The 25,892-nt window shown below is 59.8% G+C and overlaps 3 protein-coding genes and 1 long non-coding RNA gene across 6 annotated transcripts; 2 read left to right on the top strand and 2 right to left on the bottom strand.

Annotated features, from left to right (window-relative positions):
• The first annotated feature begins 563 nt into the window (after window positions 1-563).
• DNAJC14 (DnaJ heat shock protein family (Hsp40) member C14) lies at window positions 564-6,958 on the top strand. 2 transcript variants are annotated; one of them, XM_029073858.2, is made up of 7 exons: window positions 564-758; window positions 3,043-4,488; window positions 4,798-4,904; window positions 5,056-5,175; window positions 5,559-5,719; window positions 5,834-5,936; window positions 6,734-6,958. In XM_029073858.2, exons 2-7 carry the CDS (start codon window positions 3,436-3,438, stop codon window positions 6,912-6,914), a joined length of 1,725 nt encoding a protein of 574 aa, XP_028929691.1. In that variant the 5' UTR covers window positions 564-758; window positions 3,043-3,435; the 3' UTR covers window positions 6,915-6,958. The 2 variants fall into 2 exon arrangements, with proteins under 2 accessions (XP_028929691.1, XP_028929692.1); XM_029073859.2 differs by having other exon boundaries at window positions 3,018-4,488.
• Window positions 6,959-7,256: 298 nt separating this feature from the next.
• On the bottom strand, window positions 7,257-10,966 carry ORMDL2 (ORMDL sphingolipid biosynthesis regulator 2). Of its 2 annotated transcripts, none has more exons than XM_029073860.1 (4): window positions 10,889-10,966; window positions 9,225-9,399; window positions 7,879-8,030; window positions 7,257-7,630 (listed from the first exon to the last, which is right to left on the bottom strand). In XM_029073860.1, the coding sequence occupies exons 2-4, from the start codon at window positions 9,396-9,398 to the stop codon at window positions 7,495-7,497; spliced, it is 462 nt and encodes a 153-aa protein (XP_028929693.1). In that variant the 5' UTR covers window position 9,399; window positions 10,889-10,966; the 3' UTR covers window positions 7,257-7,494. The 2 variants fall into 2 exon arrangements, with proteins under 2 accessions (XP_028929693.1, XP_028929694.1); XM_029073861.2 differs by having other exon boundaries at window positions 10,940-10,957.
• Window positions 10,967-11,281: 315 nt separating this feature from the next.
• Window positions 11,282-25,892, top strand: LOC100074779 (SAP domain containing ribonucleoprotein). Its single transcript, XM_029074225.2, has 11 exons — window positions 11,282-11,346; window positions 13,548-13,647; window positions 13,805-13,851; window positions 14,034-14,104; window positions 15,417-15,468; window positions 16,186-16,259; window positions 16,439-16,467; window positions 18,058-18,083; window positions 18,372-18,440; window positions 24,453-24,548; window positions 25,530-25,892. Exons 1-11 carry the CDS (start codon window positions 11,311-11,313, stop codon window positions 25,569-25,571), a joined length of 642 nt encoding a protein of 213 aa, XP_028930058.1. The 5' UTR covers window positions 11,282-11,310; the 3' UTR covers window positions 25,572-25,892.
• Window positions 23,503-24,466, bottom strand: LOC114814782. Its single transcript, XR_003762584.2, has 2 exons — window positions 24,385-24,466; window positions 23,503-23,827 (listed from the first exon to the last, which is right to left on the bottom strand). It is a non-coding gene; the product is annotated as an uncharacterized LOC114814782 (long non-coding RNA).

Here is a 25,892-nt window from a genome sequence, read left to right as displayed (position 1 = left end):
CGTCTGTCTCCCCCGATTAGACTGTGAGCCCGTCAATGGGCAGGCAAGGTCTCTATCTGTTGCCAAACTGTAGATTCCAAGCGCTTAGTACAGTGGTCTGCACATGTCAGCTACGTGACTGTGGGCAAGCCCCATAACTTCTCTGTGCCTCAGTTACCTCATCTGTAAAATGGGGATTAAGACTGTGAGCTTCCTGTGGGACAACTTGATTACCCCTCTTTGTCCCTCTTTGTTGCCGAATTGTACTTTCCAGGCGCTTAGTACAGTGCTCTGCACATAGTAACTGTTCAAGAAGTACGACTGAATGACCTCCAGGCTGGCCGGACGCCCCCCTCTCCGGACTGCCCAACGTGGCGCACGTGGCGGAGGGCCTGCGGTCCCTTTAAGGGGCGGGGCCAGATCTCGCCCCGCCTCCTCGTGGGGAGGGCGGGGTGCGCGCGCGCCCCTCTGCCTCGCGCGGCGTGCGTGCGCGCCTCCCTCAGCCCCGCGCGCCGTGCGTGCGCGCCTCCCCAGCCCCGCGCGCCGTGCGCGCGCCCGCCCGCCCTGCACGTTGGCTGGTGCGCACGCGCGCCGGGCGGCGGCCGCTCCGTCGGCCCTCGTCGCCGCCGCCCTGCGGCAACCCCGGAAGTGAAAGGCGGCCGAGGTCGTCGTCGGCGGGGACGGAAGGCGGAAGTAGAATGTGAGCGGGAGGCCGAGCGGGAGGAGCAGGCGGCGGGGCGTCCCCTGCTCCGAGGGCCAGGAGCCGCCGCCTCTGCTCGGTAAGGACCCGCCCCGGCCCCGGTCCCGCCCCCGAAGGCCCCGCCCGGCGGGGGGGGGGGGGGGGCACGATCCCCACGCATCCCTACCGCCCGTTTTGAAATAATAAATAAAAATGTTGGGATTCGCTCAGCGCTTACTCTGTGCACAGCACCGTGCTAAGCGCTGGGGGAGATCCAGGGTCATCGGGTTGTCCCTCGTGAGGCTCCCAGCCTTCATCCCCATTTTACAGATGAGGTCACTGAGGCCCAGAGAAGTGAAGGGACTCGCCCACGGTCACCCAGCTGACAAGGGCCAGAGGCGGGATTCGAACCCGTGACCTCTGACTCCCAAGCCCGGGCTCTTGCCACCGAGCCGCGCTGCTTCTCTAATGATGGACCTATAAGAAAATAATGGAGGCAGGCTTCCCCGATCCACTTTTAGCAGCCCCCTGCATGCTCCGCCGCCGCCCCGTACCTCGTCATCCCGCCGCCGCCCACGCCCTCTCCCTTCGTAGCCGACGGACCCCCACCCTCCACATCCACACCCATTAGACCGGGAGCCCGTCACTGGGCAGGGAGGGTCTCTATCTGTTGCCGAATTGCCCATCCCAAGCGCTTAGTCCAGTGCTCTGCACACAGTAAGCACTCAATAAATCCTATTGAATGAGTCCCATTTCCTCCAAAAGGCCTTCCTCAGCTCTCATTTCCTCTCCCTTCTGCCTCGCCTGTGCATGCGGTTCCATAGCTTTCATTCAACAGTACTTAATAATGGTGGTATTCGTTCAGCGCTTACTATGTACGAAGCCGTGTTCTAAGCGCTGGGGGGGGATACAGGGTGAGCAGGGTGATCACAGACACAGGGTGACAGTTTTAATCACCATTTTCCGGATGAGGTCACTGAGGCAGAGTGAAGTGACTTGACCAAAGTCACACAGCCGGCAAGCGGCAGAGCCGGGATTAGAACCCACGACCTCAGACTCCCAAACCCGGGCTCTTTCCACTGAGCCACGCTGTTATTGAGCGCTTACTATGTGCAGAGCACTGGACCACGCGCTTGGAATGGACAGTTCGGCACCAGAGAGAGACAATCCCTGCCCAATGACAGGCTCACAGTCTAATAATAATAATAATAATGTTGGTATTTGTTAAGCGCTTACTATGTGCCGAGCACTGTTCTAAGCGCTGGGGTAATAATAATAATAATAATGTTGGTATTTGTTAAGCGCTTACTATGTGCCGAGCACTGTTCTAAGCGCTGGGGTAGACATAGGGGAATCAGGTTGTCCCACGTGGGGCTCACAGTCTTAATCCCCATTTTACAGATGAGGGAACTGAGGCACATAGAAGTTAAGTGACTTGCCCACAGTCACACAGCTGACAAGTGGCAGAGCTGGGATTCGAACTCATGAGCCCTGACTCCAAAGCCCATGCTCTTTCCACTGAGCCACGCTGCACACAGGGGAATCAGGTTGTCCCACGTGGGGCTCACAGTCTTCATCCCCATTTTACAGATGAGGTAACTGAGGCACCGAGAAGTTAAGTGACTTGCCCAAAGTCACACAGCTGACAAGTGGCCGAGCTGGGATTCGAACCCATGACCTCTGACTCCAAAGCCCGTGCTCTTTCCACTGAGCCACGCTGCTTCTCTAGGTCCACCCATCACTGATATTTGATAATAATAGCGATGATGGCATGACTATGTGCAAAGCACTGTTCTAAGCGCTGGGGAGGATACAAGATCATCAGGTTGTCCCATGTGGGGCTCAGAGTCTTCATCCCCATTTTACAGATGGGGGTAACTGAGGCCCCGAAAAGTTAAGTGGCTTGGCCAAAGTTACAGAGCTGACAAGTGGCAGAGCTGGGATTTGAACCCACGACCTCTGACTCCCAAGCCCGGGCTCTTTCTACTGAGTCAAGCTCAGAACCCGGGACTGAGCGCTTTTACAGTACAAGAGACTTTCCACCCAAACCTCAGCCCTTGTATAGGCATCTTCATATTCTGCCGTTTCCCCTATCCACAGCTGATTTCACCGTCCTCGCCCCTGACTTTAAGGTCTTTGCAGGTAGGGATCGCGTCTACCAATTCCATTGTAGTCTCCGTGGCACCTAGTACTGTGGTCTGCCCATAGTCACTGCTAATTAAATAACATCCGTTGATGGATTCGAGGCGCTGGGGTGGGGAAGGGCCCGCCCGGAGCCCTGGCCCTAAGCAGCTCGCTCCCCGCCCCTCTGCAGCGACCAGGCCTGGGCGGGCTGGAGCTACCGCTCACTCCTTCACAGTCTTCTGGACGTTTCTCCTCCGCAGGAATCCCGCCCGCTGTGATGGCCGTGACCTAGACCCCCCCCCCACCGACCCTGGGGCCGTAGCCGCATCGCGCCCCCGGGGAGGAAGCGAGAGGGACTGGAGGGCCAACCATGACAGCTCGCCACTCTGGACTCCAAGGCTCCCCGTGGTTCCTCGTTCTCAGGATCCGAGGACCTGGCAGGCGTCGTGATTCCGAACGGCCCCCACTGCCTGCCGGGCCCCCCCGGCCCTGCCTGCCCGCCAGATCTGAACCATAACCCCCCGGGGGCTCCGGACGCTGCCCAGGGCGAGAACCGTGGGCATGGTGAAGACTCTTCTGAGGAGGAGCTGGGGGTGGAGGGGTGCTGGGGCCCCGCTGGCGGTGACGGGCGGGGGACGGGTGGGGTCGGGGGCATGGCCTCGGGCCCGCAGGAGCAGAGCCCGCAGATCCCCGCTGCCTCGCCGGCCTGTTGCCGCCAGGGCTCTGGCCTCGCCCCCATGGTGGCTTTCCCCGAGGGCCAGGACCGCTCCTGCAGCGGCTCCTGCCCCCGCCGGCCCTCCACGGCCCCTGGCAGGGGCGGGGACGAGGAGGAGGAGGAAGAGGAGGAAGAAGAGGAGGACGGTGACCCCAGCCCATTTAGGATCCCTGACCCCGCCGCCCGGCAGAAAGCCTCCGCCCGGCGAAAGGGCCCTGCCCGGAAGCAACGGTCCCGCCTGGCCGCCAAGGAGGACCCGCGGGAGGGGGGCGGGCGCAGGGGGCACCGGCCCGGCAGGCGAAAATGGGGCTCTGTGGACAGGTGGTGGCTCCCGGGCCCCCAGGAGCTGTGCCAGTTGGGGGCGGCGGCGCTGTGGTGGTTGATCGAGCTGCTGGTGCTGGTGGGGGAGTACGTGGAGGCCGGCGGGCTCCTGGTCCGGGCTTGCGGCCGGCTGCGGGGTGGCGACCTGGCCCAGTGGGGCGAGCGGGCCGGCGGCCGGGCCCGGGCGCTCGGGGGCTGGGCCCGGGCGGGCGCAGGGGCGCTGGACCGGGGGCTGCGCTGGGGCGCCGGGCTCCTCGCCTGCCTGCTGCGACTGCTGGGCGCCCTGATGCTCCTGGCGCTGGCGCTGCTGCTCGGCTGCGCCCGGCCCGCCTACAGCCACCTGAGGGGGCTGGCAGGACGACTGGGCGCGGGGCCCTGGGCGGCTCGGCTCGCCTCCCGGCTGGACTCGCCCGCTCTCCGGCGCGGCTGGACGTGGCTGCGCGAGGGCCGGATGTGGCGGCGCCTGGAGGGGCTGTGGGCAGGGCGGGCCGAGGAGCCGGGGGACAGGGGCGGCGGGCGCAGGGTCCAGTCTGGGGAAGAGGAGGTCTCCCGCCTGCTGGCCATGGCCACGGTGCCCGAGGAGCAGCTCGACCCCTTCTTGGTCCTGGGGGTGGAAGCGACGGCGTCAGACGCGGAGCTGAAGAAGGCCTACCGGCAGCTGGCCGTGCTAGTGAGTCTGTGGTCTGACAACCCCCGGGGCCGGGTCGGGGGGCGAGAGGTCCGGGGGCCGGCACGGGGGTTTGTAGCGTCTGCCTGTGGCTCAGCGCGGCCCCCTGCCCGCAGCAGACGCTTGAAACCCCATTGGTTGTAGCCGGTAAGGGTTGAGGGGCAGTGACCCTTGCCAAGAGAGCTGGGCTGAAGGGGTCGGGGGCCTGATGGGCGCGGGAGGGGTGGGGGTGGCCGGCTGGGGATGCAGTTCCTGGCAGCATCCTCCATCACTGACATATTCCTCTCTCACGCCCCCCCCCCCCCCCCGCAGGTCCACCCTGATAAAAGCCCCCACCCCCGGGCCGAGGAAGCCTTCAAGGTGCTGAGGGCGGCCTGGGACATCGCGAGCAGCCCCGAGCGCCGGAGGGAATACGAGACGTAGGTGGGGGCGGGCGGGAGGTTGGGCGGGGGACGGCGGCAGCAGGCTGAGCCTCGTCCGCCTGGGGCAGGTTGGTAAGGGCCGGGGTGGGCAGCCTCCATCACCACCAGTAGCCTCGTGATGATGCCTCCCCCTCTCCCCGATTGCCAGGAAGCGGATGGCCGAGAGCGAGCTGAACCGCTCCGTGAACGAGTTCCTGGCCCGCCTGCAGGATGACTTAAAGGAGGCCATGAATACCATGGTGTGCAGCCGCTGCAAGGGCAAGCACAGGTGGGCAGGGTGTTGGGGTTAGGGTGGGAGCAGGGGCAGCTCTGTTCCACTAGAGAGAGTGGACGGGGGCCATAGGGCTTGGGGACGGGAGGTGTGGCCCGCGAGCTGGCCGCGCGGGTATGGGCCTGGGAGTCAGAAAGACCAGGGTTCTAATCCCAGCTCTACCATGTCTGCTGTGTGACCCCGGGCGCTTCGCTTCTCTGAGCCTCCGTTGCCTCATCTGTAAAATGGGGAATAGGAGTGTGAGCCCCATGTGGAACAGGGACCGTGTCTAACTTGTCTGTACACCCAGTGTTTAGGACTGGCCTTGACACACAGAAAGCGCTTAACAAGTAGCATAATTGTTAATAATTACTATTATTCGCCCCTCCGTCCCCGGCCAGGCGGTTTGAGATGGAGCGCGAGCCCCACAGCGCCCGCTACTGCGCCCCGTGCAGCCGCCTGCACCCCGCCACCGAGGGCGACCTCTGGGCCGAGTCCAGCCTGCTGGGCCTCAAGATCACCTACTTCGCCCTGATGGACGGGAAGGTGTACGACATCACAGGTAGGGCCGGGAGGGAGGGGCTGGGGCTGCCTTGGGCCCACCGGGGCGAGGGGACGAGACGTGCGTTTCCCCCCCCTCCCCCCACCCAATTCCCCCACCGCTCCCTGTCCGCAGAATGGGCCGGCTGCCAGCGCGTGTGCATCTCTCCCGACACCCATCGCGTCCCCTATCACATCTCCTTTGGCTCCCGGACTCCCGGCCCCGCCAGCCGGCCCAGGTAGGTGGTGCGGAGGGGGCTCACGCGGGCTCTCCCGCCCTGCCCCAGCCCAGTGGGACCTGTGCTGGGCACCTCCCGAAGGCCGAGTGCTTGGAGGAGTTCAAGAACTGAAGGAGGTGCACCCGCTGCCCTCGAGGAGCTTACTGGTAGGGAGGGCGGCGGGTGAGGTGCGGTCAGGTTGGGGCTTCTAGAGAATCACCAAGTGATGCGTTCTCCACCCACAGCGAGGTTAGACTCCGATGCTCTAGGGGAGGGTGAGGTTAAAGTAAGTCAGAGCTGGAGGTAGGGTTCCGAAAATACAAACCATTTGTATTCGTTCATTTATTTGATCGTATTTATTGAGCACTTACTGTGTTTAGTGAGCACTGTGTGTAGAGCATTCATTCATTCAGTCATATTATTGAGCACTTACTGTGTGCAGAGCACTGTACTAAGCGCTTAGGAGAGTACAGAATGACAAGTGGTAGGCGTGTTCCCTGCCCACAGTTGAGCTTCAAATCAAATGCTATTGAAGTGGTTATCGTGTGCCAGGGCCCTGTAATACTCTCCCCGGGGGCGATAAGCGAGAGGATAGGTAGCAAAGTGGGAGGATGGGATTTGGGGAGTAGAGAAACGAGTCAGGTTGGGCCTTCTGGAGCAGGTGGGATTCTAGGAGGCCTTGAGGTGGAGGACAAGTAGGGTCGGGCCCTGGCGAGCATCAAGAGGGACGGCAAACGTGCCACCCCTGGGCCAGCTCCGGCCTCGGCCCCCGCCCGGGGACCGCCCCCTCCCTCACGCTCTTTTTCCCTCTCCCCCAGGGTCAGCCCGGATGCCCCCCCCGCCGACCTCCAGGATTTCTTCAACCGGATGTTTCAGGCCACCCCCGGCCAGGCGCCCAACGGCGGCTTCTGTGCCGCCCCCCAGCCGGCTGGCACGGCGCCCAAGGGGGAGGCCAAGCCAAAGCGACGCAAGAAAGTGCGCCGCCCTTTCCCCCGCTGAGCTCCACCCATGAGGGCCTTTTTAAAAAGTTTTTCTGTATTTAAGTGACGGCTCTGCCCCGTTTATTTGGCGCCGTGGGAGAGGGCCACACGGGGCCCCTGCCCCCACCTCTTGGGTCCCCTCTCGCTTCAGGGCAGGGAGCAGGTCAGAGGGTTATGGGAAGTTTCCTCCGGTAGAGCAGGGCTCATCACCTCTGCTGCGGGTGTGGGTGTAAAGTTGCCCGGCGGGGCTAGCTCAAGCCAGGGACCCCTGTCTCTCACCCCCATCCGTCTGAAGGGCTGGGCATTGCAGGAGTGACCCCTACTTCCCTTCCTCTCCCCCGCCTCACACACCTGCATCACCATCTGGAAAACTGGCTTTTATTACAAGGAAAATATACATCCCGTCACCAACCAAGTCCCCAGATGCATTCTGTACACATCACTCCCGGTTCCTCCCCCGCCTGCCCCGTCCCAGCCTCTCGGGCTCCGTGCCACGGGCCGGGGAGGGGGCTGCGTGGTGGTGTCCGTTTCCGCCCTCCTCGTCGCTTCCGCCCCTCGATCCTGCCACCCTGGGCTCCCACCGTCCCCGCCATTGGACTTCAGTACTTGTTGATGCCAAAAAGGCGGACGCCGTGGAACTGGGGCAACTTGGGCAGCAGCACGCTGAGCAGCGAGGCCGTGTTGATGAGGAAATGGGCCGCGTCGTACTTGGTGTAGAAGCTGGCGAGAAGGTAGCTGGGGGAAGGAGGGAGGATGCGGCGGTGAGGGGGGCCGACCTGCCTCCTGCGTCCGGGCCTGGCCTGTGCTATGGGTAAGAAGCGTGGTGTGGGGGGCAAACAAACCTCTCTGAACCCCTACCTCTCCCCATCCCCAACTAAAATGTTCCCAGACAACGACCTAGACCCTCTCTCGCTGTGGGGGGAAAGGAGCTGTAATAGGGAAGGGGGGGCTCGGGCGCCTTTCTCCCCCCCCGCCCGACTCACAGCACGATGGGTGTTATGCTCAGGAACTTGCGGGAGGAGGTGAACTGCAGCCCGTAGTCCATCTGCTCCCAGTGCGTGAGCAGGCGGGCCCTGCCCTGGTCCGGCGTCTCGAACGGGGTCCCTTTGACCGTGTGCAGGAAGATGTACATGGCCTGCGGGGGAGGAGGAGCAGCGGTGATGGGGAGGAAAGGCAGGACTGGGGCTGAGGAACCAACTTCAAGGCTGCGTGGCCTAGCGGAAAGAGCCCGGGCCTGCGAAGGCAGAGGACCTGGGTTGTCTTCACAGCTCCACCACTTAGCCGCTCTGTGACCTTGGGCAAGTCACGTTCACTTCTCTGTGCCTCATGTAAAACGAGGAGTAGGACTGTGAGCCGCTGTGGGACAGGGAGTTAGCGTCTATCTACCCCAGGACTTAGTCCAGTGCCTGTTAAGTAAAGTGTTAAGTAAAGTGCTTAACAAATACCTTAAAAAAAAAAAAACACAAACCAAAGCAGCACAGCCCGAGACTTAAATCAGGCAAACAAGGCACCTGAAGGATGACGCAAAGGCCTAAAGTGGGGGAGTCCCTCCAGACTTAAAGCTCGTGGCTTTAAAAATAAACCACATTCATTTGATTGTATTTATTGAGTGCTTTCTGTGTGCGGAGCACTGTGCTAAGCGCTTAGAAAGTACAATTCAGCAACAAATAGAGACAATCCCTGCCCACAGCTGGCTCACAGTCTAGAAGGGGAAGACAGACATCAAAATAAGTACTTAGCTCGTATTTACACCAGAGGCCAGTTCCGTCCCTGGTACGTAGTAAGTGGGTTGGACGTAGTCCCTGTCCCGTATAAGGTTCACAGTCAATCCCCATTTTACAGATGAGGTAAGTGACACTGAGAAGTTAAGTGCGTGGCTTGGTGGAAAGAGCACAGGCTTGGGAGTGGGAGGTCGTGAATTCTATTCCCGGCTCTGCTACCTATCAGCTGCGTGACTTTGGGCAAGTCACTTCATTTCTGTGCCTCAGTTCCCTCATCTGTCAAATGGGGATTAAGACTGTGAGCCCCACGTGGGACAACCTGATCACCTTGTATCTCCCCCAGCGCTCAGAAGAGTGCTTGGCACATAGTAAGCGCTTAATAAATACCATCATTACAATTATTAAGTGGCAGAGCCCAGGATTAGAACCCACGTCCTCTGACTCCCCAGCCTGGGCTCTTGCCACTCAGCCACTCTGCTTCCCCAGTTTTACCTTCCCAGCGCATAGTCTGGTGCTCTGCCCACAGTAAGCGCTCGGTAAAGACCACTGCGCGATTTGAATGAATGAAGGGGTTGAGGGGGAGGCTTTTTGGGGTGTCGGGGCCTCACCAGGTTGTGGATGACGTTGGTCAGGGTCCAGACGACGGGGATGCTGAAGAAGGGGATGCTGAGCAGGACCACGTGGAGGAGGCCCACCAGGATGACGTAGGCCAGCCAGATGCCCCGGCTGTTCATCACCCGCGTGTTGGGGTTCACCTCGCTGTGGGCCACCCCTACGTTCATCCTGGCAAGGGAGAGCGGCTGGATGATGACCCCCGACCCGACGACTGGACCCCCGCCTGGGGGGCGAGGAGGGGGAGGGGGTGGGGGTGCGTCCCCCTGGCCTTATTATTAATATTCCTTATTATTAAACCTCCAGTGGTTGCCTATCAACCTTCGCATGAAACAAAAACTCCTCACTCTTGGCTTCAAAGCTCTCCATCACCTTGCCCTCTCCTACTTCACCTCCCTTCTCTCTTTCTACTGCCCACCCCGCACCCTCTGCTCCTCTGCCGCTCAACCTTTTCACTCTCCCCCGTTCACGCCTATCCCGCCATCGACCCCGGCCCACGTCCTCCCGCTGTCCTGGAACGCCCTCCCTCCTCACCTCCGCCAAACTAGCTCTCTTCCCCCCTTCACAGCCCTCCTGAGAGCTCACCTCCTCCAGGAGGCCTTCCCAGACTGAGCCCCCCCCCCTTTTCCCTCTGCTCCCCCTCCCTTCCTCTTCCCCCTTCCCCTCAGCACTGTGCTCATTTACATATTATTTATTACCCTATTTATTTTGAAAAGCAGCGTGGCTCAGTGGAAAGAGCCCGGGTTTGGGAGTCAGGGGTCATGGGTTCGAATCCCGGCTCTGCCACTTGTCAGCTGTATGACTGAGGGCAAGTCACTTCTCTGGGCCTCAGTTCCCTCATCTGTCAAATGGGGATTAACTGTGAGCCTCACGTGGGACGACCTGATGACCCTGGATCTCCTCCAGTGTTTCGAACAGTGCTCTGCACATAGTAAGTGCTTAACAAATACCAACATTATTATTACTATTATCAATTATCTCGATGATGTTGTCTTTTTTGTTTTGTTCTGCTTTGCTGTCTCCACTGTTTAGACGGCGAGCCCGTCATTGGGCAGGGAGGGTCTCTCTCTGTTGCCCAGTTGGACATTCCAAGCGCTCGGTAATAATAATGTCGGTATTTTTGAAGCGCTTACTATGTCCTAAGCGCTGGGGGAGACACAGGGTCATCAGGTTGTCCCACGTGAAGCTCACAGTCCTAATCCCCATTTTACCCAAGAGTACAGTGCTGTGCCCATAGTAAGCGCAAGCGGGGCTCAGTGGCAAGAGCCCGGGCTTGGGAGTCAGAGGTCATGGGTTCGAATCCCGCCTCTGTCAGCTGGGTGACCGTGGACAAGTCACTTCACTTCTCTGGGCCTCAGCTCCCTCATCTGTCAAATGGGGGTGAAGCCTGTGAGTCTCACGTGGGACCACCTGATCACCTCGTAGCCCCCAGCGCTTAGAACAGTGCTGTGCACATAGGAAGCGCTTCACAAGTATCAACATTATTAATAAACGCGACTGAATGAATGAATGGTCTTCGAGTGGGGCCGGGGAGGCCCCTGGGGCCGGTTGGAGCCGCGGAGGCGTCTGGGAGAGGCCCTCCCGCCTCGCCTCCTGAGTTCTTCCCCCGCCCTCCGCCTCATTTCTCGGCTCCCTCGCCTCCCTCGCCGCCCCCGCTCACCTGGCGGCCCCGGGCCCCCGTCCGGCCTGGGCCGCGTCGCTCGCTTCTCACCTGCCCGTCTCCAGGAAGCGGGCGCCCCCCCCCTCCCGCCCTCGCCTCCGCCCTCCCCATTGGTCGGCCGGCCCCGGCCCGCCGCCGCCCATTGGTCGGCGGCCGCAGAGCGGGGCGCTCGTTGGCTGGCGCCGACGTCACTCCGAAGCGGGGCCCCGCCCTTTCGCCGCCTCGGGGCGAGAGCGTCGCGCGGGGGGGCGGGGCCTCGGAATGGGCGGGGTCTCGACGAGACCAATGGCAGGAGCTGTTGCTGAGCCCGCCCCCCAGTAATGCCCGACGCTATTGGGCGGCTCGAGGCGGTCGCCCGAGGCGGGAGCGCGGGGAGGCGGGGGGAGGCGGGGGGAGGGGGGGGGGACCGAAGCGGCGACAAGATGGCGGCCGAGACTGTGGAGCTCCACAAGCTGAAGGTGCCGGGGGTCGGGTTGAGGAGGGGCGGTCGGGGCTTCTCTGTCCCCCTCTTCCCCTTCCCTCCCCTTCCCGCCATTCCCCTGAGGAGAAAAGCCTCCTCCCCCTCGTTATACCGCCCTCTCGCTAAATCGCTCCACGCCGAGGGGGCTGAAGAGACGACTCTCCCTCCCTGCCGCCCTCATATTTACTCATTCATTTAACAGTATTTCTTCAGCGCTTACTATGTGCAGAGCGCTGCCCTAAGCGCTTGGACTGGACCAGTCAGCTGCCCGCTCTAATGGCCTCCCTTGCCACGCCGCCCTGAGGGATGGGGCCTCCCACAATGTTCTCCTCTAATATCGCTGTTGGTGAAGCGCCTCCTAGGTGCCAAGCACTGTTCGAAGCGCTGGGGGAGAGACAGGGCCATCGGCTGGTCCCCCCGTGGGGCTCACGGTCTTCATCCCCATTTGACAGATGAGGGAACTGAGGCCCAGTGAAGTGACTTGCCCAAGGTCTCCCAGCAGACCAGGGGCGGAGGCAGGATTAGAACCCACGACCTTCGACTTACAAGCCCGGGCTCTTGCCACTAAGGCACGCCCTCTCCCCCACCGGGGATGGGCGTGGGCATGAGGTCCCCCCAATAATGTGCCCCCCAATAATGTCCTCTCCTCCTTCCCCAAGGATGGGGGTGGGCATGAGGTCCCCCCATAATGTCCTCCCCTTCCTCCCTAGGGATGGGGGTGAGCTTGAGGTCCCCGCTATAATGTTTTCTCCTCCTTCCCCAGGGATGGGGGTGAGCGTGAGGTCCCCCCTATAATGTCCTCCCCTTCCTCCCTAGGGATGGGGATGAGCATGAGGTCCCTGCTAAAATGTTTTCTCCTCCTTCCCTAGGTATGGGGATGAGCATGAGGTCTCCCCTATCATGTCCTCTCCTCCTTCCCTAGGGATGGAGGTGGGCATGAGGTCCCCTTTATAATATCCTCCTTCTTCCCTAAGGATGAGGGTGAGCATGAGGTCCTCACTATAATGTCCTTTTCTCCTTCCCCAGGGATGGGGTGGGCATGAGTTCCCCTCTTTAGTGTCCTCCCCTTCTTCCCTAAGGATGGGGGTGGAAATGAGGTCCCTGCTATAATGTCCTCTCTTCCTTCCCTAGGGATGGGGGTGGGCATGAGGTCTCCACTATAGTGTCCTCTGCTCCTTCCCTAGGGATGTGGGTGAGCATGAGGTCCCCTCTATAATGTCCTCCCCTTCCTCCCTAGGCATGGGTGTGTGCCTGAGCTCCCTGCTGTATTGTCCTCCCTAGGCATGGGGGTGGGCCTGAGCTCCCCACTGTAATGTCCTCCCCCGAAGCATTCCCCTCCCCTCCACTATAATAATAATGGCACATGTTAAGCGCTTACTACGTGCAAAGCACTGTCCTAAGCACTGGGGAGGATACAAGGTGATCAGGTTGTCCCACGTGGGGCTCACAGTCTTAATCCCCATTTTACAGATGAGGTCACTGAGGCACAGAGAAATGAAGTGACTTGCCCAAAGTCACACAGCTGACAAGCGGCCGAGCCGGGATTTGAACCCGTGACCTCTGACTCCCAAGTCCGTGCTCTTTCCACTGAGCCGCGCTGCTTCTGTATCTGTAGGACCCTCGTGGTGGGAACGGAGGTGCTGAGAGGGCAGGAAATGAAGGGGAGGAGGGGATAGGGTTCCCTTCCCTAGCTCTACACCCAGTCATAGAATTGCCAGTTTCCACCCAAGCAGGCCTCCGATTTTGGCCAGCTCCCCCCGCCGATTTCACCTTTTCTTGGCCCGGTCCGCCCACCCTCAAAGGTCAGGCTGTAGGGACTCACCAAGCTGAGCACGCTCCTGGCCCTCCAGTGCTCCTCCGGCCCACGGCCCAGCAACACGGCGATCTCTCCGGGGCACCTCCAAGTCAAGCTCGCCTTTGGCTGCGGGATGGGGAAGGGGTGTCTGGGAGCTGCTCGTGATCAGAGGGATGAACCGCGGGGGACTGTTGTAGAGGAATGGGTGGGTGCTCCCATGCTCATACTCCTCAAATCCCAGGGCGAGGGTCTGGAGAAAAGAGGGGCTCGGGCTCACTCACTAAGGCTCTACCCAGCTCGGTCCTCCCCGGGACTGGCCACAAACTCCTCGTCTGGTCTCCCTCGCCGTGGGGACCTTGGGCCTTGATGTTCACGGTGCATCTCTTCTCCTTCCTGTCCCCCAGCTTGCAGAGCTGAAGCAAGAATGCCTGGCACGAGGCCTGGAGACCAAAGGCATCAAGCAGGATCTCATAAACAGGCTGCAAGCGTACCTCGAGGAGCACGGTGGGCGGCAGGGGCTGGGGACCTGGGCGGCGGGTCCCGGGAGGGCGCACACGGTGGGGCCGGGCATCGGGTCCTCGGCCGGCAGGGACGTGGGCGGCAGCGGCGAGGAGCCGGGCGCTGAAGGAGCCGGCGGGCGCGGGGATGTTCTTTACTGCAGCTGAAGAGGAGCCCAACGAAGAGGACGTGCTGGGAGATGAAACGGAAGTGAGTCCAGGCTTACCCTGCCCTTGGCCCCCTCTCGGGCTGGGCGCGAGGGGGCTGTGAGGGCGGCACGGGTCACCCGGTTCGCAGCCCCCGGGTGCCCTCTCTCTGCTCCCCGGCTCCATGTAGTGGGTCTCATCCCGCCCTCTGCCCCGTGCCCCCCGCCCCCTGCTCCTCGCTCCCAGGAGGAAGAAGCAAAGCCAGCAGAGCCGCCTGTCAAAGAAGAGGAGCAGGCCCCCGAGAAAGCCGCTGACGTGTAAGTATCGGGTCCGGTCGGGAGCTGAGGCCTTTGTTAAGGGCGGGGGGTTGCTGGGGTGTCTTGATGAGGGGCAGGGAATTCCTCTGGGCCTCCCCCAGCTTTGTTGGATGTGGGTTTCCTTGCCCATACTCTGCTTTTGATAAGCATCTTTCAAGTTTGTACCCCAAGCCGCTTACGTGGACCTTCGCTTCCTTGAAGGTAGGGACCCCGGTCAGGAGCCCCTCATCAATGGGCCAGCTCCGGTGAGGGCTATGTGGCTGCCCGATCAGTGGGTCAGCCCCACCATGGTCCATGTGGCTGCCTCATAAGTGGTTCAGTCCCAGCATGGTCAGTGTTATTGCACGGTCTGTGGACCAGTGCCATTGTTGCCCGGTTGGCTGCCCGGTCAGTGGGTTAGACCTACAAGGCCCAGGGAGGGAGTCTGAAGGACTACTGGCTGTCTATGGGGCTCTGGGCAGTCTGAACTTGGGATGCCAGCTGTGGTGCCCGCCTCCTGCAGGGAGCTGGAGAAGGCGAAAGGCAGCAGTACCCACCTGAGGCTCCCCTCTGCTCCCCCCCCACCCTCTTTCACGAGGAAGTGCCTTGGCGAGAGGGGAATGAGGATGAGGTCTATGGCCAGAGGCCACTTTGGTCTCTGAGAGACCCAGACATGGCTGAGTGGGGGGCTGGAGGGGTCTCCCCCCCAACCCCACCATGGCTGCTTCTTGGGGTTCCCCCAAGGTTTGGAGATGGTGGGTCAGTGGCCGGGTTCAGGTGGGGTGGACGCCCACCGGACTCTGCTCTTGCGAAGACCCCGATGTGGCTGGGCGTGTGCGGGGCTGGGCTTTGGACAGAAGGGGGCGCCCCTCGCCCGTCTCCAGTCCAGGGCAGGACTCTCCCAACAAAGAGGTCCGGCCCCTTCCTTCCAGGGTGTTATGAAGTGTCCCGTGGGTGTGGGCGTGTATGGTACTCTTTGTGAAGGGTTTGACCAGACCCTGTAGCGTTTGCCCCACTTGACTCCTCCAAACCTCCTGCCTCTTGTTCCTTGCGGGGAACCAGGGGCTCACGGAGGAGCCTGGCCTCCCAAGAGACCCTGGCACTGGTGCCTGGGTGCCAGCCAGTGCGGCGGCGAGTGAGCCCGAGCGGGGTGACGGTTTTCCATCCGGACCACCTCCACCTGGCCTCCTCGTTCCCCAGAGCCTTTGCTTGGTGCCGGGGGAGGGTCTGGGTTACTTGAATCCGGCGGAGAGCTGTGAGGTGACAGTTCCGTGGGTTGCCCCAACCCTTTTGCCTCGCCCTCCCCATCCCCTCACCTCTTCTTCTCCTTCAGGGCTACGGAGAAGAAAGTGGTGAAAATCACATCAGAGATCCCACAGACTGAGGTAGGAACCCACCCTGCCTCCAGACTGACAGTGCCCTTTCAGCACCCGGAATCTCTGAGTGTCAGAGCGAGGCCCTGTGGGGCGGGGAGAGAGGAGGATGCATAGTGAGTGCTAGGCTCCACGTGAGGGCCGAGTGCAGCTGGTGGGTTGATTGGACCTCGGGTCCTGGGAGTTCATCGGGGAAGACTTCCTGGAGAAGGCGGGCTTTTCAAGGGCTTCGCAGGTTGAGGAGGAGGATGAGGTGAGCGGAATTTAGCGTGGTGTTGGGGGGAGCTTGCAAGGGCAGGGAAGGGCGGGGACAGGTCAAAGGCAAGAGAATGGGCAGTGTGGCTTAGTGGAAAAAATATGGGTTTGGGAGTCAGAGGGACCTGGCTTCTAATCCTAGCTCTTCCATTTACCTGCTCTTTGACCTTAGGCAAGTCGCTTAACTCCTGTGCCTCCGTTACTGAATCTGTAAATGGAGTTTAAATCTGTGAGCCCCATGTGGGACAGGGATTGTGGTGAACGCAATTAACTTGTATTTATCCCAGTGCTTAGTACCAAGGTAAACGATTAACAAGCACCCTAAAAAAAAAAAAATTGGCACAGCTCGTAGGTGAAAGTGAGACTGGGAGGAGCTATGAGGGTGGTTTGGGGAGTCGCAAGGAAAGAGCTGGGGACGAGGTGATGATGGTGAAGCCCCCTGCTTTCTCTGTTCTCCCTCCCCCCACCCTCCAGAGGATGCAGAAGCGAGCAGAGAGGTTCAACGTTCCCGTGAGCCTAGAGAGTAAGAAGGCGGCCCGGGCAGCTAGGTAGGTCCTCAATTGCCCTGGGGCAGCCCAGGGGGCTGAGCCAGGGGCTGAAGTGTGGGGTGGTGGGCGGACCACCGGGGAGTTACCCTGCAGGGCCACGTGCTTGCCTGGGCCAGGATGTGGAGAGGGGTTGGCGCCCAGCTGGCTCTCTCACTCTCACGTGGGTTTTTCCTCCACAGATTCGGCATTACTCCCGTTTCGGCCAAAGGTAAGCGCTTCATCCTAGCCCCTCTCTCTTTCCTGCCCTTCTTCCTTGCTTCTCTTTCTCCTTTCTCTTTCCCCCTCTTCACTTCCCCATTCCCCTCTATATTCAAGTCTTTCCTCGCTTGGGCCTCCAGGACCCCTTGCCCCTGACATTCATTCAGTCATAGTCATTGAGTGCTTACTGTGGGCAGAGCACTGTACTATGCTTGAGAAAGTTGAGTGCAGCAGTAGAGACAGTTCCTGCCCACAATGAGCTCACAGTCTAGAGGGGAGGAGACAAGCATCAATATAAGTAAGTAAAATTACAGATGTATACATAAGTGGTTTGGGGCCGGGGTGGGGAGAGAGCAAAGGGAGCAAGTCAGGGTGACGTAAAAGGGCGTGAGAGATGAGGAAAAGTGGGGTTTAGTCTGAGAAGGCCTCGTGGAGGAAATGTGCCCTCAGTAAGGCTTTGAAGGAGCGGCGAGTAATTGACGGATTTGAGGAGGAAGGGCATTCCAGGCTAGAGGTAGGACGTGGGCCAGTGGTCGGCATCAAAACTTGTGAGATGGAGGCACAGTGAGAAGGTCAGTACCAGTGGAGTGAAGTGTGCGGACTGAGTTGCAGAAGAGAAGGGAAGTGAGGTAGGAGTGGGCAAGGTGATGGAGAGCTTTAAAGCCAATGGTGAGGAGTTTTTGTTTGATTCAGAGGTGGCTAGGCAACCACTGGAGATTTTTGAGGAGGGGAAGTGACATGTCCTGAACATTTCCTCCTCTCCCACTCCCTTGGATTTGTAACCTTTATTCATCCCGCCTTCAGGTCCACAGCAATTATGACCAGATCCATAATTAACTTCTTTGCACCTATGTTTACCTCCCCCTCCAGACTCTTAAGTTCCTTGCAGGCAGGGAATGTGACTACCAACTCTATTATATTGTACTCTCCTAAGTGCTTTATACAGTGCTCTGCACAGAGTTAGCGCTCAAATGATGCAATTAATTGATTAAAGAACCAACCAGATCGAGCGGTCAGTTGGTTGCAAGGAGTCGAGGATGACCCCAAGGTTGCCATCCTGGGGGAAGGTGGCAGCGTTGTCAGCGGTGTTGAGGATATTGGGGTGCGGGGGGCAGGGCTGGCGAGAGGGCAGAGAGTTCAGTTTTGGACACATTGAGTGTGAGCAGTCCCCGGGGGCAAGAGGAGACGTGGGATTGGGTGGCGGGGGAGCGGTCAGGGCCTAAGAGGTCCACGTGGGAGCCGCCTGCACAGAGCTGGTGGCTGGACCTGTGTGAGCCGAGAAGCTCCCCGAGAGTGTGAGTGTAGAGGGAGAGAAGGGTAGGGAATCCGGCAGAGTCTTGAGGGATGCCCACAGGGGGTGAAAGACAGAAGAGGAACCCGCAAAAAAAAAACAGGAGGAGAATCAGGTGAGCCCAGTGTCGGTAAACCGAGGCAGAAGTGGGTCTCTGGGAGGGAATTTGGGACTGTTGGTGGGGACCGTGGGGGTGGTCGAGGGAGGAACAGAGCATTGCCGAGTAGGATAGGGCAGAGTTGTGGCTCGTCTGAGGGAATCTGAAGAGGTAGGAGTCTAACCTCTAATGGGACGTGTTTTCCTTTCTAGCCCTGTCAACGGATGTCAAGCCCACGGTAAGAACCCGGAGTGACCTCAGCCCCCTGCCCAGGCTGGTCTCTGTCTCTGTGGCAAAACATGAGACCCAGAGGCTCCCCGGGCCTCCTCCTTCCCCAACTCTGGGCCTGCTGCTCTGCCCGTCTCCAGCAGAGATGTCTTCTGACTCCGGCCCGGATCTTCGGGCAGCGCCGTGGAGGCTCCGTGTGTGGGGTCAGGATGGCTCAGCCCCAGGCGGGTGGGGACGGCTCCTGCCCCCGACCAAGCGGCCGAAACAATCCATCCCCGGTTCTCTGTCTTCCCGGCAGGTGAACATGGACAAGTTAAAGGAACGGGCTCAGAGATTTGGTCTGAACGTCTCGTCCGTCTCCAAGAAGGTAAGGGGCCGCCCCCGCCGCCCCCTTACCCTCCCACGTGTCTGCCCGCCACCTTCACCGGTCTCTCTCAGCTTCCTGGCACCTCCCTCCACCTGATCGGTCTGGCCCGGGTCCTGCCTGCCAGGAACGGAGTGGAGACGGGACCTTCCAGGGCTCCAAACTCTGGGCTGGGAATTGTGGGGGTTTGAACCCCGTCCTAAAAGCTTGGGTTGTGTGGTTCTTGGGCCCCTCCTGCCCTGCCGTTTTGTCTCCTTGGGAGTCAGCGGGGAGGGTACCAGCTGCATACAATTAGGACAGAACACTTCCTTAGAGGGCAGACTCTGAACATGTTGTTGGGCAGGGATTGTCTCTATTTGTTGCTGAATTGTACTTTCCAAGCGGTTAGTGCAGTGCTCTGCACACAGGAAGCGCTCAGTAAGTACAATTAAATGAATGAATGAGAGCACAGTACTCAGCATTTGGCAGTACGGACTGAGAGGCGCTCATTCTGCTCATCAGTCTACTGAGTGCTCGCTTGCGTGCAGAGCACTGTTCTAATCAATCCCCAGGGTGGACCGAAGGCAGAGCACAACGTGGCTTAGTGGAAAGAGCACGGGCTTGGGAGTCGGAGGTCGTGGGTTCTAATCCCGGCTCCACCACTTATCAGCTGTGTGGCTTGGGGCAAATCACTTCTCTGTGTCTCAGTTACCTCATCTGGAAAATGGGGATTAGGACTGTGAGCCCACATGGGACAAGCTGATAAATTTGTATCTCCCCCAGCGCTTAGGATGGTGTGTGACACATAGTAAGCGCTTAACAAATGCCATCATCGTTTATTATTATTATTATTATTGTTACTAGTCAGTCCCCATTGTAGACTGAGCACCTGCTGAGCCCAGAGCACTGTTCTAGTCAATCCATAGTCTAGATTGAGCGCAGAGCAATGTACTAATCAGTTGACGGTATGGACTGAGAGCCCCGCTATCAGTCTACAGTATAGACTATGTGCTCACTGTGGGCAGGCACCGTTCTAATCAATCCATAGTATGGACTAAGGGGAGAGCACTATACTAATAATAATGATGGTATTTGTTCAGTGCCTACTAGGTGCCAGGCGTGGGAGTCAGAGGACCTGGGTTCTAATCCCGGCTCCACCACTTGTTTGGGCAAGTCACTTCACTTCTCTGTGCCTCACTGACCTCATCTGTAAAATGGGGATTAAGCCCGAGCCCCACCCGGGAAAACCTGATTACTTTGTATATACCCCAGTGCTTAGGACAGTGCTTGGCACATAGTAAACGCTTAACAAATACCATAATTATTATTATTGTTATTACTAAGCACTGGGGTGGGTACAAGCAAATCAAGTTGGACACAGTCCATTCATTCATTCATTCAGTAGTATTTATTGAGCGCTTACTATGTGCAGAGCACTGTACTAAGCGCTTGGGATGAACAAGTCGGCAACAGATAGAGACAGTCCCTGCCGTTTGACGGGCTTACAGTCTAATCGGGGGAGACGGACAGACAAGAACAATGGCACTAAACAGCGTCAAGGGGAAGAACATCTCGTAAAAACAATGGCAACTAAATAGAATCGAGGCGATGTACAATTCATTAACAAAATAAATAGGGTAACGAAAATATATACAGTTGAGCGGACGAGTACAGTGCTGTGGGGATGGGAAGGGAGAGGTGGAGGAGCAGAGGGAAAAGGGGAAAATGAGGCTTTAGCTGCGGAGAGGTAAAGGGGGGATGGCAGAGGGAGTAGAGGGGGAAGAGGAGCTCAGTCTGGGAAGGCCTCTTGGAGGAGGTGATTTTTAAGTAAGGTTTTGAAGAGGGAAAGAGAATCAGTTTGGCGGAGGTGAGGAGGGAGGGCGTTCCAGGACCGCGGGAGGACGTGACCCAGGGGTCGACGGCGGGATAGGCGAGACCGAGGGACGGCGAGGAGGTGGGCGGCAGAGGAGCGGAGCGTGCGGGGTGGGCGGTAGAAAGAGAGAAGGGAGGAGAGGTAGGAAGGGGCAAGGTGATGGAGAGCCTTGAAGCCTAGAGTGAGGAGTTTTTGTTTGGAGCGGAGGTCGATAGGCAACCACTGGAGTTGTTTAAGAAGGGGAGAGATCGTTTCTGCAGGAAGATGAGCCGGGCAGCGGAGTGAAGAATAGACCGGAGCGGAGCGAGAGAGGAGGAAGGGAGGTCAGAGAGAAGGCTGACACAGTAGTCTAGCCGGGATATAACGAGAGCCCGTAATAGTAAGGTAGCCGTTTGGGTGGAGAGGAAAGGGCGGATCTTGGCGATATTGTAGAGGTGAAACCGGCAGGTCTCGGTAACGGATAGGATGTGTGGGGTGAACGAGAGGGACGAGTCAAGGATGACACCGAGATTGCGGGCCTGCGGGACGGGAAGGATGGTCGTGGCATCCACGGTGATGGAGAAGTCTGGGAGCGGACCGGGCTTGGGAGGGAAGATGAGGAGCTCAGTCTTGCTCATGTTGAGTTTTAGGTGGCGGGCCGACATCCAGGTGGAGACGTCCCGGAGGCAGGAGGAGATGCGAGCCCGAAGGGAGGGGGAGAGGACAGGGGCGGAGATGTAGATCTGCGTGTCATCTGCGTAGAGATGGTAGTCAAAGCCGTGAGAGCGGATGAGTTCACCGAGGGAGTGAGTGTAAATGGAGAACAGAAGAGGGCCAAGAACTGACCCTTGAGGAACTCCAACAGTTAAAGGATGGGAGGGGGAGGAGGCTCCATGTCCCACATGGGGCTCAATCTCAATCCCCATTTTACCAGTGGGGTAACTGAGGCCCAGAGAAGCAAAGTGACTTGCCTAAGGTCAAAGAGCAGACAGTCCACAGTGTGGACTGAGAGCTGCACAGTATAGTTAGCAGTCCACAGCATGGACTGAGTGCTTGCCTAGGACACAGCACTATACTCATTGGTCCCCAGTTTGAAAGCCCAGTTGACCTTGGACCTTTATTGGTGTTGACCTCCGTCCCCAGAGGCTGGCAGGGGCAACCCTGGCCCACAGCCGAGGGGGGAGATTTAGGCAGGCATTGGGGTCCTGTCTCCCCTAGTCTCCTTGGGGTTGGGTGTTCTTGGGGGGGGCCTAAACATGAGCGGCCCAGCCTTGGGAACGGGACTTCTGCTGGGACCAATCTCCCCTCCCCATAGCTTCCCTGCCCCTCGGCTCCTGGTTCCAAACCAGCCCCTTGACCGGGAGCAGGGGTTGGGCACAAGGGTGGTCGGGCCAGGGACCTGCCACGGCCCATCCTCCTCCCAGAGGGTGCCCAGAGCTCGGCCTTGGGGTCACATTCCTCCTGCGGCGGCCGGCTGGCTGGGCAGGAGGAGTCGCGGTGGGGCGATCCTGACGTCCCAGTGTACCGGCGTCTGGTTGGTTCTTCGTCGGTCCCTGCTGAGGAACCCAACTTTTGCCCTTTGTTCCGAAAGCACAGATCCGTCAAGCTCTTGGGGCGTCCTCCGCCTCCCAGCCCCGGGCTCTCACGGGACCAGTCAGTGTAATTATCCTGTGGGTGGGCTGCCTCCCCCCACCAGACACTCTGACCCTCTCCCTCATTTTCCTTTTCACCCCCTTATCCCCAACCTCTTACCCCAACCCCCACCCCATCTCCTGCTCAAGGTCCTTGAACACCTATTGTAATTTCAAAGGCAGAATCAATCAGTAATATCTGTTGAGCACTTAACTGTGGGCAGAGCACCGCACTCAGCGCTTGAGAAATCGGGCCCGGCGTTCTCACCCGTCCCTCGCTGCCACAAGCCAGACCGGGTGGGGGTCAGGGGTGCGGGGACGCAAAGAGGTGCAGGGCATGTGGGTGCACAAACACTGCAGGAAGTATGAAGCCAGGAGGTGGGATGGAGGTGTGAAACGTGTGATGCCAGAGCTGAGAGGAAGGTGCTGCACCCCCGCACCCCTGCCATGTGCCACTGAAGCCTTGGGCCCCGGAGTCATCCTGCCCAAACCCCCTGCAGAGGTCTTCCGGGGAAGGGCAGCGGGTGACCAGTGGGACCAGATGGCAGTAAGTTCTTCCCTTTGAGGGTCCCAAACACTCAGCCTGTCCCCTGAGGGCAGCACTGGCCAGGTTCACCCCAGGCTTGGAGGGTATTTTTTGCAGGGAGGGCACTCCAGAGGCCAGGCAGGTGTGCCGTGCCCCCTCCCCGTAGGCTTTCACCTCCAGCCTCAGCCCCGCCGTAGCGCGTCCGGGCTGGAAGAAGAGGCCAGATGGTTTTATCTCTGAGCCCTTCAGCCTCAGCTCATCTCTCGATGGCGGGGCAAGCTGGAGGCTGCTGGGGGCCAGGGTCCTCGCAGCTGCAGCCCATGTCCTGTCCTCCCCAGCCTGCCACCATCCCCTCCTGCAGTCCGGTTGTGTGGGGTGTTTCTGGGAGGAAAGCCAACAGCATTGCTGCCAGGGATACCGTCCCCGCCACCCTCCCCGTGGGGACACCACAGCCGGATCGCCATTAATCTCCCACCCGCCCTGTCCATTCCCCTCCCCTCGACACCGAGAGTGTTTCCCCACCGTGCCGACCCCGAGAGATGGCGGGGGGGTGGGCTCGGTGTCCCACCCCGCGACCGCCTGCCCTCCTGCCTGCCCGGCAGATGGTTCTACTTTGTATTATCCAATGACCTCTCGGGCTCCCAGTGGGTCACTGGCTCCTGTGAATGGAGCCTGCTCGCCTACTGGGGTCCCACCCAGCCCACCTCAGGCCCGGGGGTCTCTGGCTGGCCCCGGCCGCCCCCTACTCAGGTGGCCGAGCGGGCACCGTCCGCAGTCCGTCCCAGCACCGGCACCCGGGAGCCCACAAACTGGGGGCGGGAGCTATGGCTCCTCGGCCGGACTGGCCACCTTCGGCCCCTCCGCGGAGGCTGAGGCACGAGGCTCAGGGGGTCCCTCTGTGGGGGTCGGGAGGTGGGGGTGGGTTATCCCGGCCGCAGATGCGCACTCACCGCCGCCTTCGGGCAGGGGGGGCGGCCCGGGGCTGATGAATGCGAAGGGGGCCACGGCTCGAGGGGGTCATTTCCCCCAGATGGGCGGGCCCTGGGCACCGGTGAATCAAAGCTGTCAGCGCAGGGCTCAAGATGGAGTGGGGCTTATTGTGCGGACCTGTCCACGAGGGTCACGGGGGAGGGACGGGGGGAGGGAGCGGGCGAGTGAGCGTTGGAGGCCGGTGATTTAGTGGGGGTGTGGGCAGGGCATGTGCAAAATAGAGAAAGCCTTCCGTGTGTCCAGCGGGTGGGGGTTCCCGGCCCTCTCCGCCTGCCCCCAATCCGAAGTAGGAGGGGCACATGTGGGCCTGGGGGGAGGGATCTTCCTGCAGGGTGGGGGCGGGCGCCCGGGCCCCGCCCCACGCCTGGCCGGGAGCACCACGGGGTCCTGGGGTCGCTGTGCTCATTTTCTCCTGGAAAGAAAGCAAACAAACCCTGATGTTGACTCCTGGCCCCGAGGCGAAACGGACGTGTTTTCAATTCCAACTCTCCCCGCCTCTGCCCCCCTCCGCCCCTTCCCCTCCGGAGCACCGAGGTGCAGTAATTGATAACACCGATCTGGTTGCCATGGCAGCGACTCTGCGAGGTGCTGACATCCTCCCACCTCGCTGGCCTCTTTGTCATGAAAAGGGTCCCCCGTCCTGACTATCCTCCCCCTGCCCCATGCCTGTGTTGTACCCCGTTTTCCCTCCTCAACTCCAACTTTTCTCTGCCTCTGCCTCAACCTGCTGGACCCTGATGGCCCTGAAGTTTGAGGGGAGCCAAACGGGCACCTCCCTGTCCACAGCATGATGGGGTGAGGGGACACACTGGCCCCAGCCCTTCTACCTCAGCCATACCCCAGGGTGCAAACTACACATGCGGAAGCGGGCAGCGGCCTGGTCTGGGCTGCCTGGTAGAACCACCCTTCAATCCTGAGAGTGAGACTGGGCCTGGGGCTCGTGGCTCCTCTGGTCTCCCATCTGCATACCTTCCCCACTGCTTCCTGGCCACAGTCTCTTCTCAACCCTCCTTATCTGCCCCGTTCCCCCCACCCAGACCGAGGATGATGAGAAGCTGAAGAAGCGGAAGGAACGTTTTGGTATCGTCACGAGTTCCGTTGGCGCCACAGCCGGAGCCACAGAAGACACAGAGGTAACGCGGGGGCCGGTTCGCCTCCCCAGAGACACCCTCCCTCCCCCACCTGCCTGCTGCTGCCGCCCAGCCCCAAGGAGGCCAGGGCAGGTTGAAGGGGAACCGCTGGGTTGGGCTATGGAGTTGGATCTCGGAAAGGATCGGTGGGGTCGCTTCACTTTGCTTCTGTGGCGCAGCTCCCCCCCGGGACGCCTTGGGCGACTGGCTGGGCATCCTTCCCAGACCCTCATTGTGGCTGCTTCTGGCTGCTAAGGAGTTAATTGAGAAGGAACCCTGAGGTGTGGATCGGTAGGGGAGAAGCCCCAGGGGAGAGTGTTGTTGGGGGCAGGTGGGATGGATACCAAGGACTGAGCCCCTCTCAGCCTCCCACCCCCAAGCCAGTGCATGGGACTGGTTATCTGGTGCCCCGGCTGGCACAGGATGATGGTGATGTTTCCTGCCGCCCTGCACAGAGCCCAGCCAGGGCAGCGGGGACTGGGGATGGGGTCGAGGCATCCATCTTGCCGTGTTTCCGGGACCAGCAGGGGTTGTAATCCCGGCTATGGCACCTGTCTACTGTGTGACCTTAGGCAAGTCACTTCACTGCTGTGCTTTAGTTATCTCATCTGTAAAATGAGGGTTGAGACTGCGAGGCCGATGTGGGAAAGGGACCGTGTCCAATCCGATTTGCTTGTGGCCACCCTAGTGCTTAGTACAGTGCCTGATAAACAATAAGCGCTTAACAAATACCACAATTACTGTTATTGTTATTAAGTGGCTGAAGGAAACTCAGGATCCAGCCCACATCTAGAGCAGGCCTGGGTATTTCTGTCCTCCCTTCCGCGGGAAGAGCCTGACATTCACCGGTCCTTCTGCTGCCTTCCCGGTCTTAATCCCAGGGCCCGACGCATCCCCGTGACCGTTATCAGGGCTCGTGATACTGCCCTTCTCTTCTTCCCCTTCCTTCTTTAATCTCTTTTTGTTCCTGCCCCCCTACCCCAGGCCAAGAAGAGGAAAAGAGCTGAGCGCTTCGGGATCGCCTGAAGGGCCGGAGTTGGGTGGACTCTGCCACCCAACCTCCCTCTGTCATGCTTGCTGTTTGTCTGTCAGACTGACTGTCCACTGGACCACCTGATTCTGGTGCCCGCTTGCTCCATTGATCCCCATGGGTACTTGTGTGTACCCCACCCTCCCCCCAACACACACACACATACACCGTGGACATGTGGACACAACCCCTAGGTCTGACTGGGCCCAGTCTGTCAGGGGCCGGTTTGGTCCACGGTCCTCCCCCTGTGGACCCCCATGTTTACTGTTTTTCTTGGTTTTTTATTCCGATTGTTAATTAAAAATGCAGAAAAGAGA

This window comes from Ornithorhynchus anatinus, chromosome 10 (genome assembly GCF_004115215.2).
Source record: "Ornithorhynchus anatinus isolate Pmale09 chromosome 10, mOrnAna1.pri.v4, whole genome shotgun sequence".
Taxonomy (NCBI): domain Eukaryota; kingdom Metazoa; phylum Chordata; class Mammalia; order Monotremata; family Ornithorhynchidae; genus Ornithorhynchus; species Ornithorhynchus anatinus.
The sequence above is the reverse complement of the archived record's forward strand: the minus strand, read 5'-3'. Positions and strand labels throughout refer to the sequence as shown.

Excerpts from the sequence above, each read along its gene's own strand:
- LOC100074779 (XM_029074225.2), top strand. The coding sequence starts at position 11,311 with ATGGCGGCCGAGACTGTGGAGCTCCACAAGCTGAAG. Across the intron at positions 11,347-13,547 it reads TGGAGCTCCACAAGCTGAAG|CTTGCAGAGCTGAAGCAAGA; the intron begins GTGCCGGGGGTC and ends CCTGTCCCCCAG. Across the intron at positions 16,468-18,057 it reads TACTCCCGTTTCGGCCAAAG|CCCTGTCAACGGATGTCAAG; the intron begins GTAAGCGCTTCA and ends TTTCCTTTCTAG.
- DNAJC14 (XM_029073858.2), top strand. The coding sequence starts at position 3,436 with ATGGCCTCGGGCCCGCAGGAGCAGAGCCCGCAGATCCCCGCTGCCTCG. Across the intron at positions 4,905-5,055 it reads CGCCGGAGGGAATACGAGAC|GAAGCGGATGGCCGAGAGCG; the intron begins GTAGGTGGGGGC and ends CCCGATTGCCAG. Across the intron at positions 5,720-5,833 it reads GAAGGTGTACGACATCACAG|AATGGGCCGGCTGCCAGCGC; the intron begins GTAGGGCCGGGA and ends CCCTGTCCGCAG.
- ORMDL2 (XM_029073860.1), bottom strand. The coding sequence starts at position 9,398 with ATGAACGTAGGGGTGGCCCACAGCGAGGTGAACCCCAACACGCGGGTG. Across the intron at positions 8,031-9,224 it reads CCAACGTCATCCACAACCTG|GCCATGTACATCTTCCTGCA; the intron begins GTGAGGCCCCGA and ends CCTCCCCCGCAG. Across the intron at positions 7,631-7,878 it reads AGCATAACACCCATCGTGCT|CTACCTTCTCGCCAGCTTCT; the intron begins GTGAGTCGGGCG and ends TCCTTCCCCCAG.